General features: G+C 41.8%; 1 protein-coding gene across 1 annotated transcript in view; it reads right to left on the bottom strand.

The window, feature by feature from the left end:
- The window catches only part of LARP1B (La ribonucleoprotein 1B), a gene marked incomplete at both ends in the record, with an annotated part of 32,892 nt that extends 22,973 nt beyond the window's left edge, over window positions 1-9,919 (bottom strand). The window contains 4 exons of the mRNA XM_079534068.1: window positions 1,824-1,883; window positions 2,951-3,012; window positions 4,337-4,360; window positions 9,646-9,919. Coding sequence (XP_079390194.1) covers window positions 1,824-1,883; window positions 2,951-3,012; window positions 4,337-4,360; window positions 9,646-9,919 — 420 coding nt within the window. The remainder of the gene's footprint in view (window positions 1-1,823; window positions 1,884-2,950; window positions 3,013-4,336; window positions 4,361-9,645) is intronic.
- Window positions 9,920-14,727: the final 4,808 nt, after the last annotated feature.

Below are 14,727 nucleotides of genomic sequence, written 5' to 3' on the forward strand. Positions count from 1 at the left end.
GTCTCAGCTGCTCTGATTAGTACTGTACAGAAATCATCAGTCACACTAAATTTCACACAACCGGCAGATGTTAAAGCACTGTGCTACTACAGAATACAAAAGATATGGGTGTATGCTTTCCAGACACTCCCAAAAAAAGGAGATGGTAAAATAAGCATATTGTAGACTTAGATCAGCATTAACATTTGAAAGTATTATTAAAAGATATAAAATGTAATTCTTTGAATGCTATTCAATCTGGCAGAACTAAGCTCGGTAGACCCTCTCCTTTTCTGAGAATCAGAACACTTATGGTATGGAATTTATTTTTGTAAGCATTATTATAGAACTTAATTGCACCATAGAGCCTCCTACATCTCATGTATTACAAGAGGTGTATCTGAAAAATTACAAATAAGAAGCATTCCATAGTGAAATAGAAAGCATAATCTTCAGGAATGGCATTTTTCAGTCATTAGACTGTGACAAATGAAGAGGATGCGCCTTTTGCATCAAAGGTATAAAATGCACAGATTAAACTGTTTCTAGTTTTATGAATCAAACACGAGTTTGATGCCCAGCGAATGTTATCCAGTAAATTAGCAGTCTTAGAGGGTGAGTCTATCAACATGCCTCCCTCGTGGTATTGTTAAATATATCACCACTGTTCCCCTGAGCAGAATTGGAGCAGCAGCATCTCAACAACCGGCAGGAATGTTAGTGACAGAACTTATCAATACTAAAGAGAAGTTAAATCAAGGATCTTATATAAATCCTGCACCTTAGCGGCATGTACGTCTCCACTAAAATATTTCAGCTGGTATTTCAGTGAATAACTGAATAACAATTTATCTGCATGTAATCTGTTCAGGTTTTAAAAATTCTTCTAGAAACATCAAAGATTTTCTCTGTACAAAAAGCTACTCGAAGAGGCAAATTCTACCTAGAAGAAAACATAGTGCTGCGTCAAATGTACAGACATCTAGAAGTTTGACCTGCAACGTGAAATGCCTGGTGAGAAACCTGAGGACGTTTAGTTGCTGACATAAACAATAAAAATAGGACTTAATTAGGGGAAAGGGAAGGTGTTAGAATCTGAGCCCACAGGACAAACGACTCATACTGAACTACCTTAATATGCTTTTTTTCAGCGTCTACTTGGATGTTTTGAATTATACAACACACAGTGCTGAATCCAAATCTTCTGGTTTCCCTCATCATGAAAAAGCAGAAAAATCAGAGATGCTCTGCTAGGACTAAAGCACAGAGTGAAACAGCACCAGATATACAGGAATTGTCTACGCTCTGTTGCTTTAAATAACGTAACACAAAAGAGGTCTGAGATAGCATGCACGTATCACTTGAGATATTGTAAAATAAAGAATTTGATGACATTGGCAATAGGAAAATAAATCCTTTCTCCATCCCCATTCCTCTGATAATTCCCAGGACACCTATGCATAGAACAGTTTGAGCACAAGAGAGTGGAGGGTGCTCACAGTCCAAAAAATTACAGGTCTGTGGCTGTTTATAAACCTCTCAAAGGACAGAAAAGGGAAATAAAAGAAAAACATGGTGGATTAAATACAACACTTTTTTACTCTGCATGTTCACACAGGCAAAGCTAGAAAGAGTGCATGTGTGCATGCTTGTGAAGGGTTCAGACATTCTTGTATTAAGATAGACAGTTATGCACAGCCCAGCATTTGGAATTATTATTATATATATATATAACATATAATATTATTATAATATACAAACTCTAGAATATGGCAACCACATTAATCACAGAAGGCCACGTGATTCTTAATAAAATAGTACTGCTGATAACAATAAATACTTACTTCATTGTTTGCTGTTTCACTTGGTGTTGGCCAGTCTCCGATATCAACGAAATCACCAGCCTGCAAAGACAGTCACAGTTTGTGCTACTTCCTAGATCTAGCCCCTTTTAAAACATGGAAGATGACTGTCTTGACTTTGATGACAAGACTATCCCCATTTGAACAAAGCTGTTAGAATTAGCAATTCTTAAAAGCTGGGAAATACAGAAAATAAATAAGCAGCTATTTTTAACAGAATAGATTGACAGCAGAAGTAACCAGTCTTCGCAATTACATCCAAAACGAGGTAAAACACATCTTACCTACCATGTGATAGCAACTAAAGAATGCCTTCACTCAGAACATGTAAGTGGACATGGCCAAATAAAGATGATAAGCAAGCAAAATTGTTAGAACAGACTAACGAGTTCAGTCTGAAGTACAGGAAGAAACACGTTCAAGGCTAATTGTTGTCTTACAGATGGCTCTCTACTTGCTTTAAAGGTATCTTCCCCTTTAAACAGCTTTTAGCATTTGGAAGACCTTTGAGCACTAGTTTTACTCAATCTAAGAAGGCGTGGCTACACAAAATGTTAGAAATTTAACTCTTCAGTAAGAAGATTCAACGTCTCTCCTGTCATAGTAATTTTACAACAAAAAATGAAGTACACTCATTATTAACATAATACAAAAATAGCATTTCCAAAACCAACCTATCATTCCACATTCTCAAATTACATTGTTTCATAATAGCCCCTTCCCATTTTGTATAATCTTGTGACTTGTTCAAACCCCCTTGTACACACACCACTTTAGTTTTCTAATTTCAATTTTCTTGTCCTTTTTTCTTTTAAACCTTTTTCTGTCTTCCAAATTAACCATTGTCAAACTATAAGAAGATAAAGTAGAAGTTTCTGTTCTTAACTTCAAAATATCTTGCCTTTTCTTTTTTCCTTTTTTAACAGCAGCAGCTGTTTGCTACTGTGAATATTCACAATCAGAAATATTTCCTTGAAACGATTTCATTTTCCTACTGTATTATCAGCAGAGCTAAATGCCAGTTTAGATAAGCAGGTTACATTAACTGGGACTTCTAATTCAAGCAGTCCACTAACTCCAAGCTAAATGTTCTTCTGGCAAATACAAACCTTGCTGCATTTCCTCGTCCTGGCTTTCGCTGCTTTTACATGTTTAGTGGAATTCTCTAGTTCTGAAAAAGAACAACAGCAAAAAATACTTTCAGGCGATGTAATAAGTTGTGCTTACAAAGCATGAAGTATGCTTTCACAATTTCTTTGCTACCTAGCATATTACACCAATGGTTTTTCAAGTGGCCTTGGTATTGAAGCCGATGAACATTCCTAAATGTAATTAGTACAAGAGTATTACCACAAGATAGCTAATATGACATATGACATCGAAAAACTCAAACTCACAACAAGTGTAAATAGCCTCAAAAAAAAACAGGTGAACAGAATATTACATCACAGTATGTAAGCATTTGATGAGCTACAATGCCAAGCCTATCGCATTGGTATCACAATCATTGGTATTTTAATTCAGGTATGAGCAAAAATGAGACCCCAAACAAACAGATACCCAAATATTAGAAGCTATATTTAAAGCATGTGATTCATTTAGGAAATTTACCATTACATGAGCGTGAAAAAAAAGCTGTTACACATTGGCAAATTCCTAGTAATTTCAATTCATAAGCAATCACGCAACTGCTAAACAAGTGAGCCACATTGGTCAGAAACAAATCAAAGCAACAGAAGAAAAAATAAAAGGAAAGGTGCAAAGACAAAATAAATGTAAGGTTGATACTGATACATTTTTATGTTCAGATTCTGCAAGTTACAAAACCTGTTTATGATAAATGTAACTAGCTGCCAGAAAGCTGATAGTCAGACATTTTCAGAACCACCCTACGAGAAGACCTAACCTTCGTAATAACAATACTCCTCCTGAGCAACAGTGCCCATTTGAAGTCATTACGCCCTTTAATATAGATGCAATTTCCATTCTGTACATGAACACAATTTTCTCACTTTCCTCCCATTTAATTGCGCTCTAGCTTTTTTTGTTGAGTATTCAAGGGGGAAAAAACCCAACTCAATAGCAACAGAACTATTACCAGATAACTTCTCTTGGGAGAGTAGGTCCAGACAGATAAAATCACCTTTTAGTTTCTCCTACCTTCATTCTGTTCTCAACATGCACATTTTTTTAATTACATTCTTCCAGTTGCCTTAGTTTCACTCTCACTGTGTTGTCTTTCCCATAGAGAAGCAGCTACAACCTTTAATGGAAAAGTTTTTTTCAGCCTTTTACTGAAAGCCAAGCTCAAACCATTGAGCATGGCTGAAATCAGTAGGGGATTATTAGTTCCTTGAGGATAACATCATCTCCTCAGCCCTTATCTCTCTGGCATCCACTGACTTAGCTAATCTTCCTCACTGCAGCTTCACCCTGGGAACCCCACCCTTATGCCCAGTGCACATAATGAATGTATGATCCCAATTTTTACTTACCATTCAGAAGTAAACTGCCACCCTCTATGAAATTGGGCAAAAAAAGGTTGCAGTCATGTAGCAACAAGCTAATTTGTGCCAACAACAAAGCTGCCAATTGCCCACCACAGCAAACTGACCAGCCATAGTGTTGGCTCTCTGAACAGAGCTCTCCTTTAGCTGTTTGGTTACCTTACTGAAGACCTTCTTCACCTCATAGCACTTCTACTTAAATTGCTACCCAAGGACTGCTCTGTCACAACTTCTCTCACTGCATCCTTGGTAAAGCAAGGAATTAAACAGAAAAAAAGCCAACTTGGCTTCACCGCAGTACTTAGTCATAGGATATTATTCAAGGCAGCAACAGAGGCCACCTTGAATCAAGTAAAATGAGACCCAACTTGTTTTGTAGGTAACCTTTCTTATCTGTTTATAAATCTAACATGTAGTAATCTAAGACTTAAAAGATACATTTGCCACTAAGTGAAAAGAAAATTAACATCAGGCAACAACATTGCCTGGCTGATGGTGCCCATGCTGAGCAAAAAGGCCAGCGAGCCCAGCAAGAGCTCCTCCAGGCTTCCAGGGTCTCTTTCGGACCCAGATGTAACTGAGCTCTCCTGGCCAGCCAGCTTATCATTTGGGAGCTGGATTTTGGTGTGAAGCATGAAAGAGAAGATAAGGGGTGGGGGGAGGAGGGTGAGAGTGAAAGTACAAAACATGGGCTCCCTTAAAAGTTTTACCTCAATCATGTCTGTCACATTCTCATGGAGTACAGCCTCCAGTACACAGACAAAGCTCACTCTACCATATATTTAGATAAAAGCTCCATGCTGAATGTTAACCCAGCCTTTGGTTTCAGAATCATGTAACAGCGCTGACTACCAGAAATGGTATCTTCACTTTATGGCCACAGCAGAAGCCAGCAGCCCCTGAAAATATACAGCTGTCTGCAATTACTTTACCTGTTGGGTTTTGGCTGAACTTTGAAGGAGTGGGCTGAAAGAAAAATCATCAAGGATGAGCAAGTTTAATTGCTAACAATCAGAATTCAAATCAGTGAATGCCAGTGAAGATTTCATCCACACGAAAACTGAAATAACCTTTCAAAACCATTTTAAAAATGGTTCAAGTATTTTTATACATCACATCCTAACACAAGGTATCTTCTGTAGAAAGACAAGGATGTGCCAATGTGTCAAGTGCAGTATTTCAAGGTATGAGACAACAGTTAGCAAAAGACAAAAGACAAATTGCATAACAACAGCAATCCTCAAGCAGCAGCAAAGAAAGGGTGAAACTAGATGCTGTGCAGAGGTAGAGGAGCAAACTTTACACATAAAGATGCATCACCAAAGTATCACCAACTATACGGCAAATTAGATTTATTTTAGCCTATTTATTTTATAAACCTTTTATTTATTTTAACAAATAAATGTCTTGCAAATGTGACAAAATAATCCCTTGGAACATGCGCTAGTTTAAATTTAAAGCATGGGTTTATGGTCCAAGATTCTTGGAAATTAAAGAACAGTCATCTATGCTAACATCCTTTCCTACAGTAGTTGAAGCATTTTATAGCAAAACAGCATTAGTTGGACCAATTTCCTCACGCTACTTGAACAAACCAAGGCACTGCATCATGTCACCAGCATCCTTCCACATGTTTATAGTCAGAATCAGCTTTTCAGTGTAACAAGTGCTGAACAATCAATAGAAAAAAAGTCCCCAACATATGACACGTTCATCATTACACTTCTTAACCTCTGCTTCATTTCTACTATTATTTGGTTCTTAGCTGCTTCATAGAAAGCTACAACCTGTGGCTCAGTTTCTACAAAAGCTCTTGTGCTGAAGCACCAGCATGTGCCAGAGCACAGCCAGGTCTGCATGGAGGCTCTAGGCAGCAGGATGCATTTCTCTCTCCTAACAGTCTCCAGTTTAGTAACGAAAAATACCATACCATGCAAACAGATGTATGCTGTGTTCTATGCACTGTCATAGGTCTGGAAAACACAGACAGCAGATTTGAGAATGCTTTTACTCCCTTCAGGGGTCGGATAATTGCTGATGCTGTATCTCTTGATAATTCTTAAAATAAAAAAGCTGCTACTCCCAGTGAAACAATGAGAAATAATGACAGCATTTGCATGAAATACACCAAAGGATTTGATCGTATTTTTTGCCCATTTGCCCATTTATTCATCAAAACTGTAAAGTCTGTTATCCTTAATAACACAGGACACCTTTACTAAGCTGTACCTGCAACAACTGCTTATTAACAGACCATCGTTAATCAATATCACACGTGAATCAGTTTCTGCTACTGAAACATCAACCAGATGAAGGCAGTCCTCAATGTCCAGAAATCAATGGAGTGAAGAATGACAAATTGAGCAAAATATGAAAGACTAAAGCATGCAGTTACTTTCATTAGCTACAATATCAAAGAACACTAGGAAGCAAACTCACCACAGATATTTTGCTTTAAAGAGTACTTCCATAAACTTCATGGACTGTTCTAGAGCAATTACCTAATGACTCATTAGAGTTCAGGATCAGCTATACAGACCACAGAACTTGTTGTTTGGGTTCCTTTTTAGAAGCTAATAAAAAAAGGCAGTATTTCATCAAAGAGGTGGGAAAACTTTTGAATAAAATCAGTTCAACAACTCCACGCTGGGAATTATGTAAGTGGAGGAAGGGTAACTAACCTCTTTTGGGAGAGCCTGGCTCCAAGGGGAGGCTAAGATAAAACAAAATTCAAAGGAAAGACAAGGAAAACTGGAATAATGCTGGGTTGCTACACAGCCTCGGTAGCGACACATCTCCTTGGCTCCATTTAAAACAAAACTTATCTTGTTACCTGGTAAAAAATGGTTATCAACATGATTACACGGCACTTCCTCCTTGCAGCATTCCTCTCTTAATTACTGAGATTCAACTTGAAGAAATGAAGACGCAGTGAAAGCTCAGCAGTACAGGAGAAGCAGGGAGGAAGGTGTGTGCTGCAAGAACGGCCTTTAACCATGGGCAGCCCCTGCCAAAGCTGCCTTCCTGTACCACAGATCCTGGAGTTAGATAGGAACCCATGAACTTCACTGGCAATTCCATCTTGCTACCCGTCTTTCTCCATGAATTAACTGCAGATTAGCAGCATCTGTTGTATCATTTTGAAATTGTTCTACTTAGGGGTTTAATAAAAGGCTTACTTCAAAACACCCAACTATAGTAACAAACACACCATAAAATCATCAAGTATGTTCATATGAGGTGTTTGGTTTACCACCGTGTTATTAAAACCTACTGACATATACGACACCCAAAATTAAAAGGTAACAATGCTTGGACAGAACTCTTTCACCAGGAAAGACTTTTAAGCTTTTTCCATTACTTTTTCCTTCTATTGTCTGTCCAGTGATTTAGCAGTTGCCTTCAAAAGGAGTTGGTTCTGCCTGTGGTACAGATGAGTAACACCACAGTGCATGACTGCCTGAAAGCAGCCTTCTTAGAGTGTAACTATCACTGAGCACGGCGCCGTACATGCATGTGTCAGGAAACTTTCAACAAATTAGGCCAAGATTAACGAGTTGAACAGGATTCAGCTGCTACTTTGATGCAAGATTCTTTTCCGTTTTATTATCCCCTGTATGAATGGTTTTACATTCCATCCCAGCAGTGCTTCTGCTCACCTACTATTTCACATGTGCAATTTCCATACTACCACACTTACAAGGGCCTAGTGCGACTGACGCTGCTGTCAATTCACTGCTTCAGAACACAGCTCCTGCGGATGGGGGCACACACACAGTCAAGCCCTGCTGGATCAGCCACTCCAAAGCTCACTCCAAAGCTCCCCATGGCAGTCACACCGTAGCACACCCCTCCTCACATGCCTTTTACTGGTACCACTGCCACCAGCGACTCCTCTATTTGTTGAATTCTGCCACTGAATAAGATACTCCAGTGCAACAGCTCAGTTAGGTGGTAATTTCATAAATAATAACTTCTGCACAGATGAAAAAGTTTAAAGCTCTCTGAAATAATCAAACTTAACACATTACGTACGTGATGCATGAACTGCACACCTCCATTCTCTCTTCCCCCAACAACTATTTTTGTTTTGCCTTAAGCGGGAAACAAAACCTCAGCAAAGAGCAGCATTTCCAGCACAGGCCTGACCAGGCCCACGAGGCATTACTGTACTGCTGTATTATTATTGGGACTGCCCCAGCAGCTCGGGCAGGTGACGAGCTCCCTGTCATGTACGGGCAGGACTGCAGCTGCAGCACAGCACTGGGACGCTAAGTTGGCATTTACGAGTGCGTCAGTACACACAGACAGCACAGCCCCACGGTATTGATGGCACACGTGCTGCCAAAAGGTTTCATCTTCATTTTAGTAAAAGTTCTGTAGTCTGGAGAGCATTTCTGTCTGCCTGCATATGTCTGCTTGAAACTGTCAAGGGATACATTTCTCTTTGTGAGGGAGGCATACAATTAATTCCAGGATAAAAGAGACCAGGAGAACACAAGTGGAGCTGTCAGGAGCCCTCAGGAGCACAGGCCAGAGCACAAGGAATACACGCCGGGCTAAATATGTGAGGCTGGCAGCTGCTTCAGGCTGACAGCAGCACTCCAAGAAGTGCTGACTTTGAGGAACTCCACAGGGGCCCAAAGCTAATGCTGGGCAATTTCAGCCAGGTCTGCAGCCCGCGGTCCATATGGAGCTCTCACACAGCTTTATTTTACACTTGGGGTAATTAAAGGCCAGCAAATTGTACCAAGCTGCCCATCTTGGTCTCCATCTCTTATCACAGAAGAAGCCTGAACCGTCAGCACGAGTGAGCTGACTACAGCTGTTAATACTAAGGCCTTTGCAAGCCCAACCTTCTAAAAAGCAAAACTCAGGAGCGAACCGAACGGGGAAATTGTATAAATAGGTAAAAACAAAATAAAACAAAACAACTAACCAAAGCAAAACAGAAACAAAGAGCTGACCTACAGGAAAGCAGCGGGGATTCAGTAACGCTCCTACATGTCAGCAGCACCGCACGGGCGGCTCAGCGCTCCGCTCGCGGTGCCGGGCCTGCAGCGGCCGCAGCCTTCCCCCGAGCCGCCGTGCCCATGTATGTAGAAGCTCTCGCGGCCGGCCGCGTGCAGCGCGGCGGAAAGCGGTGCCGGGGAAGGAGGGAAGGGACGGGACTGGACGGGATGCGCTCTCCCCGACACACGCGGCGTTTCCGCGGAACCGAAAGCGACTCACGGCGCCGGCCAGCACCCCGCCCGCCCGGCCCGCCGCCTCGCCCGGCCCGCCGCCTCGCCCCGCACCTGGGTCCCACAGCGCGTGCTGCCCGTCGGCCGCGCCGTCCTGCGCGGCTCTGCGCTTCGTCCACGGGTTCTCCTTGGGCGGAGGGGCTTCGGCCGCCGCCGGCCGCCGCCGCTCGTCGGGCTCGGGCTCCCGCCGGCCGCCGCTCTCCGCGGCCTCATTCCCGCCGAGCGAACCGGCCTCTCTCTGCCGGGCCCCTTCCGCCGGCGCGTCTCGGCCCTCGGCGCCCCAGGCCGGGGGCTCGGCGGGCGCGGCGGACACCTGCGCGGCGGACATGCCCTGCCGGCCGCCGCGAGCGGCCCTCGGGGGAAGGCGGCGGGGCGCCGAGGCGGGGCGGCCGTCTCTCCTCCCCCGGCCGCCGCCGCTCCGCCCCGCCTCCCGGGGCTCCCCTGTCAGCTCCGGCGGCCCCTCCGCCGGCGACCGCGGCGGGGGCAGGAGAGGAGGAGCGAAAGAGGCCGCTCGCTGCCAGCCGCCGGCTCGGAGGGCGGCGGCCGCCCCGGCGGCGCGGTGAGCTCACAAGGGCCGCGCCGCGCCCCGGACTTCAGGGGGACGCGCTAAGCGGCCGGCAGGCACAACGCGGCTCGGCGCCGCGCGCAGCGACAGGAAAGGCGGCCGGGAGCGCTTCGCTTTACTCGGGACCGGGGCCCGCCTCGCAAACCGCATTAAAAGCTGCGTTAGATGGGACGCGCGTTGCAGCGCTGCTCGAAAGCGGCCGGTCAGGCTGAGCTGCGCCACCGGACTGAGCGCGAGGCGCGTGGCCCGGGAGGCAGCGGCGCTCATCTGGCCGCGGGGTCACGTCTCGAGTTTAACGGGTGGGGCACGTGGGGTTTCACAGGCCTTTCCCTCCCTTAATTACGTGATCGTACGAAACGATAAAGGTCTGAAAACAATTCCTTTAAAAGCTAGTTAAGTACTTTTAAAAGGAATGTTACAAATAATCAAATTTCTGGAGTTTTGCCTCGGTGGAAACACCTCTCATTTGAGACACCATTACTCTGCTTTACTGAGGTTATGTAGATACAAATCTTGCCAAACTTAGCACACATTGCTGTCAGTGCAGATTTAAGCTGAAAACATTGGAAATAAGTGAGATCTTTCCTAGCACTACATTTACAAATGCTTCTGAAGCACTTTCTGTACAAGTGACGTGTCATTTTTCTTCATTTTTAATCAATAGCAAAAAAAAAAATGCAGTTAAAGTGGTTTGAAAACTTGCTACACCTAGAAGCATTTTTCTTAGCAAGTAAGAGCTCAGCTTCTTCAGGTGCACAACATTCACAAGGCAAGGACATGCCAATAGCACATCACAGTGACACATTCATTTGAAATAATTTGAAATTGCCAGTGCCTAAGAGCATTATCTGCATACATTTACCCCTATGCTCCTGAGGAGTATTTCCCACACTGTCAGTTCAGAACAATTTGCAATTATTTGGTGTTCCAAAGTCAGAGGTTAGACAGAGGCATTGAAGACCACTGCCAGAGCAATAGGAAAGCGTAGAGCCCTACCTAGTCACTGGTAGAACAGCACACCCCTCCCGCTTCCTTTTCCTTCTCTAAGTGTTGGGGAGAAGGCAGCAGGTCTGTAGGGCAGCCAGGACATGAGGAACTGCAGTACTGGCACCTGAAGACCAGGGAAAAGTAGGAAATCAGTTAAGAGGTGGAGGAAAGCTGGGCAGGGGAGCAGTAACATGGTAGCATTACAGAACAGCATTTTACTCATGTCATGGTTTTGCATGGGGAATGACATGCCTACAGACTATACAAACTTTCCTTCAACACTTAGTAACTTATCATTACAGCCAAGCTGACACAGAACCTGACAACTTAAGATAAAGAAAGCTCCCTGCCCCACCAACTGTAATTATAATCAACATGTAAAAAGAAAAGTGACAAGACAAAATAAAAATATTAATAAAAATATGTAGTGTCTCCCAAAGCAAATATATCACAGCAAGAATCTTTATAATAAAATCTGCTATTTAAAGAGTATCCATTTCAGTTTATATAGCATTCTAGTAAGACAAAGTCAGGCTCCATTACTTGGTGCCAAGATGTCTTTTTGCCATGAAAGGGTGTTTCGACTTTTAAGAGTAACACAACACAAATGATTTATCTTTGCTACAACACAAGCTCAGTGGTCACGTTTCAGGGGCATTTTTTGGACTTCAGAAGAAAAATTACAGCTCTATTTGATGCTGGTTAGACACATTTCAAAGCTTCTTCTTCCAAGTGCAAAGCCCACTTCCCACACCATTTGTCCCCCTCACATTTTGTCAATCTTAGCATGCTGAGGTGTCACTAGTGTCTTCAATTCTTAGCCACCGTAACTGAACACTGCAACACAATTGTGCCTTGGTTGCTGGACACAGTTGGCAAACTGCAGTTAGATTGACTGCTCCAGTTCCACAGAGCAAGGCACAACAGTTTTCCAGTGTTTTCTTTTTCTTTGTATATAAACATCTGCAAGCCTCAGAAATGAAAGGCCAGTAACATGCACAGCTATCTGTCCAAAGCAGCCTTTCAGCTCGCGTGCGATATTCTCATCTGTCTGAGGGACTACTGCTGCTGATGAAGCCACCTCCTTTCTCCTCTTGAACAACACTCCACCAGCCCAACTCTGCCTTCCCCCACACAGATGGAAGAACAACCATCAACAATTACTTTTGCACAATTCTACAATACATTCTGAGTCCATTACAGCACAGTACACCCTTCTGTGGAGCACAGGAACAAGCAGGAAAAAGTTCAATGAAGCCATGGAGAAGCCTAAAATTAGACTCACAGTGATATCTTAATTAGCTGACAGATAGGAGCTGAATGTAGAAGACCATGAAAGCAGTTACATTGTTTATTATGTAAAGCCTTTATCTTGTGCCTTAGATTAAGCACTCTTCTTATGTTACAGTGCTAGAAGGAATATTCAGGAATTAAAGGGTGACAGTGAGAGTTACTCTGAATTTGTGTTCACAAGGGAAAAGAACACCATGCAACAATTCTGTAGGATTTTTATTGAAAAACATAACATTGAAAAATGATCAAGGTCAGTTTTACAGGGAGTTTAAGATATGCAGAATGGCTTACCTGCCACTGGGATATTTTTCTCAAGCAATTTCTGGATCAAACATCACATTCTCACTTAACATCAAAAATTGTTTGCTAATAATACTTTCTTAGGACTCAGAATTTACTTTTAAAAGCCAATTTTCCTAAAATTAAAACACAACAATTTTCCCACCTACACAGACCAGCTGATGGCCTCCTGTGTTTGATATCTGGCGGACATGAACCACATACATCCTTTCCTTCTTTTTTTTTTTTTTAACCTGAGAATTCTTGTCTATGTTCCTTACTGTATTCTATTATTTGGCAACACTGCTTTAGTTACATAGCCAAGTGTGATTTACAATTGTTGGAGACTGGTCCTTGACTACTTTCAAAAGCCTTTCTCAGAAACAGGAGTTACATTCATACATATCTGCTTCATTGCATAGTATGCCCTTTTGGAAAGTTCAACTCATTAATAACATCATCAGAACACTAACCTCAGGATGTCACGTTCCCATCAGTTGTGTAATTCCTAGTATCGTACACTTTAGAAATATTTATGTTGGCATGTTACATTTGTAGTGTAGAGAAGTTGATTTTTTAAAGCTTAGTCCTGGCCTTATAAAATAATCTTTTTCCTCTTCCATTTATTCACGCCCTGTCCCTTGCCACCAGTTATCTCCCTTTCTTTCACAGCTGCAACAGAAACAGGACAAAGCACATAAATACATTTAAATGTGGCCACGCATGGAGATGCAAAAGATTTAGTGAACAGCCGACAGCCTTCTTGTAAAACATCCTTAGTTGACAGGTGAGTTAGTTATTAAGGTAAAACCCATAAAACTTTCAGTTTAGTATTCAAGTATTTAATTTTAAAATTCAGAGCTTACATATTTCATTCCCAATCTTCCAAAATTCAGTATTTTAAGATTTGGAAACATGCTAGTCACTTTACACCCGCTTCCAATACAGATAAAACAACAACAATGCCTAACAGAAATGATGATAAAAACACCTGAAGCAATTTAACTTCCAACAGAATATCACTTCTTGTGAATTTTCAGTACATTTTTATGTTAACTGTCTTTGGTTTTCACAAATTGCTGCATTCGGTTTTATCTCAGTTTATCTGACCAGCAATACTAGCAGTTATCAGTTCTGTCTGCCAGACTGAAATTCAAGATAATACGCTGGAACAAACAGAGCTTTGATTGCTTAATGCACTATTAAAAACCATTATGGTAACCATGGAAATCAATAAGGCGTATGATTTGAAAGATACTTAAGTCACGTATCTCAAGAAATATCTGGATTTTTCTGTTAGTTTCTGTGTAACATCAGCCATTACAGTACTAAAATTAATATTGAAGCGTTTTGGCTTTCAACTTCCCTGCAAACTTGCTTTAGAAGAACGATGCAGGACATTACCACTATATAGGATATGGACAGCTACCACACACGGCTGATTCATGATGACCTTTAATTTCACTTTACTTTGTTGGCATTTTTGATCCCAAAAGAAGCAGCAACAGATGGGATTTACTTAAATGTGCTCCTAACCCTACCTTTTTCTTTTTTAAAGGTCGGTTAAAAAAACTTCCAAAAAACAAGAAGTTCATGTGACTGTTTTGATAACCCTTAGTCTCACATATGTTCTTAACAATTACAATGTGCTTTTGCATATCAGCACTGAATGCTTTTTAAAAAGGACCCCTGCTTTCAAGGAGATGTTTATAGCACCATATAATCTGCTGTTGATTTATCTGCTTAGAATCAGACTCTTTCTGCCACTGTTTATCAATAAAAGTTATTACATTATTATTCCCTTTAGCAATTTTTTACAAAATCTACTAGAAAAATCTTCATTATCCAATTGAATGTATGTAAAAAATGAATTACTGGACACTCCATTTAGAGTTATTCCAGTTCTGTAAAAACAATGAATAGCTACATGAGTCTTCCAGAATGGCACCATTTAATTATAAACAGCAGAAAAATCTAATGGATGCATTGAATTAAAATGTCTCCCTCACTCT

The sequence above is a fragment of the Tetrao urogallus genome, assembly GCF_951394365.1.
Source record: "Tetrao urogallus genome assembly, chromosome: 4".
Lineage (NCBI taxonomy): Eukaryota > Metazoa > Chordata > Aves > Galliformes > Phasianidae > Tetrao > Tetrao urogallus.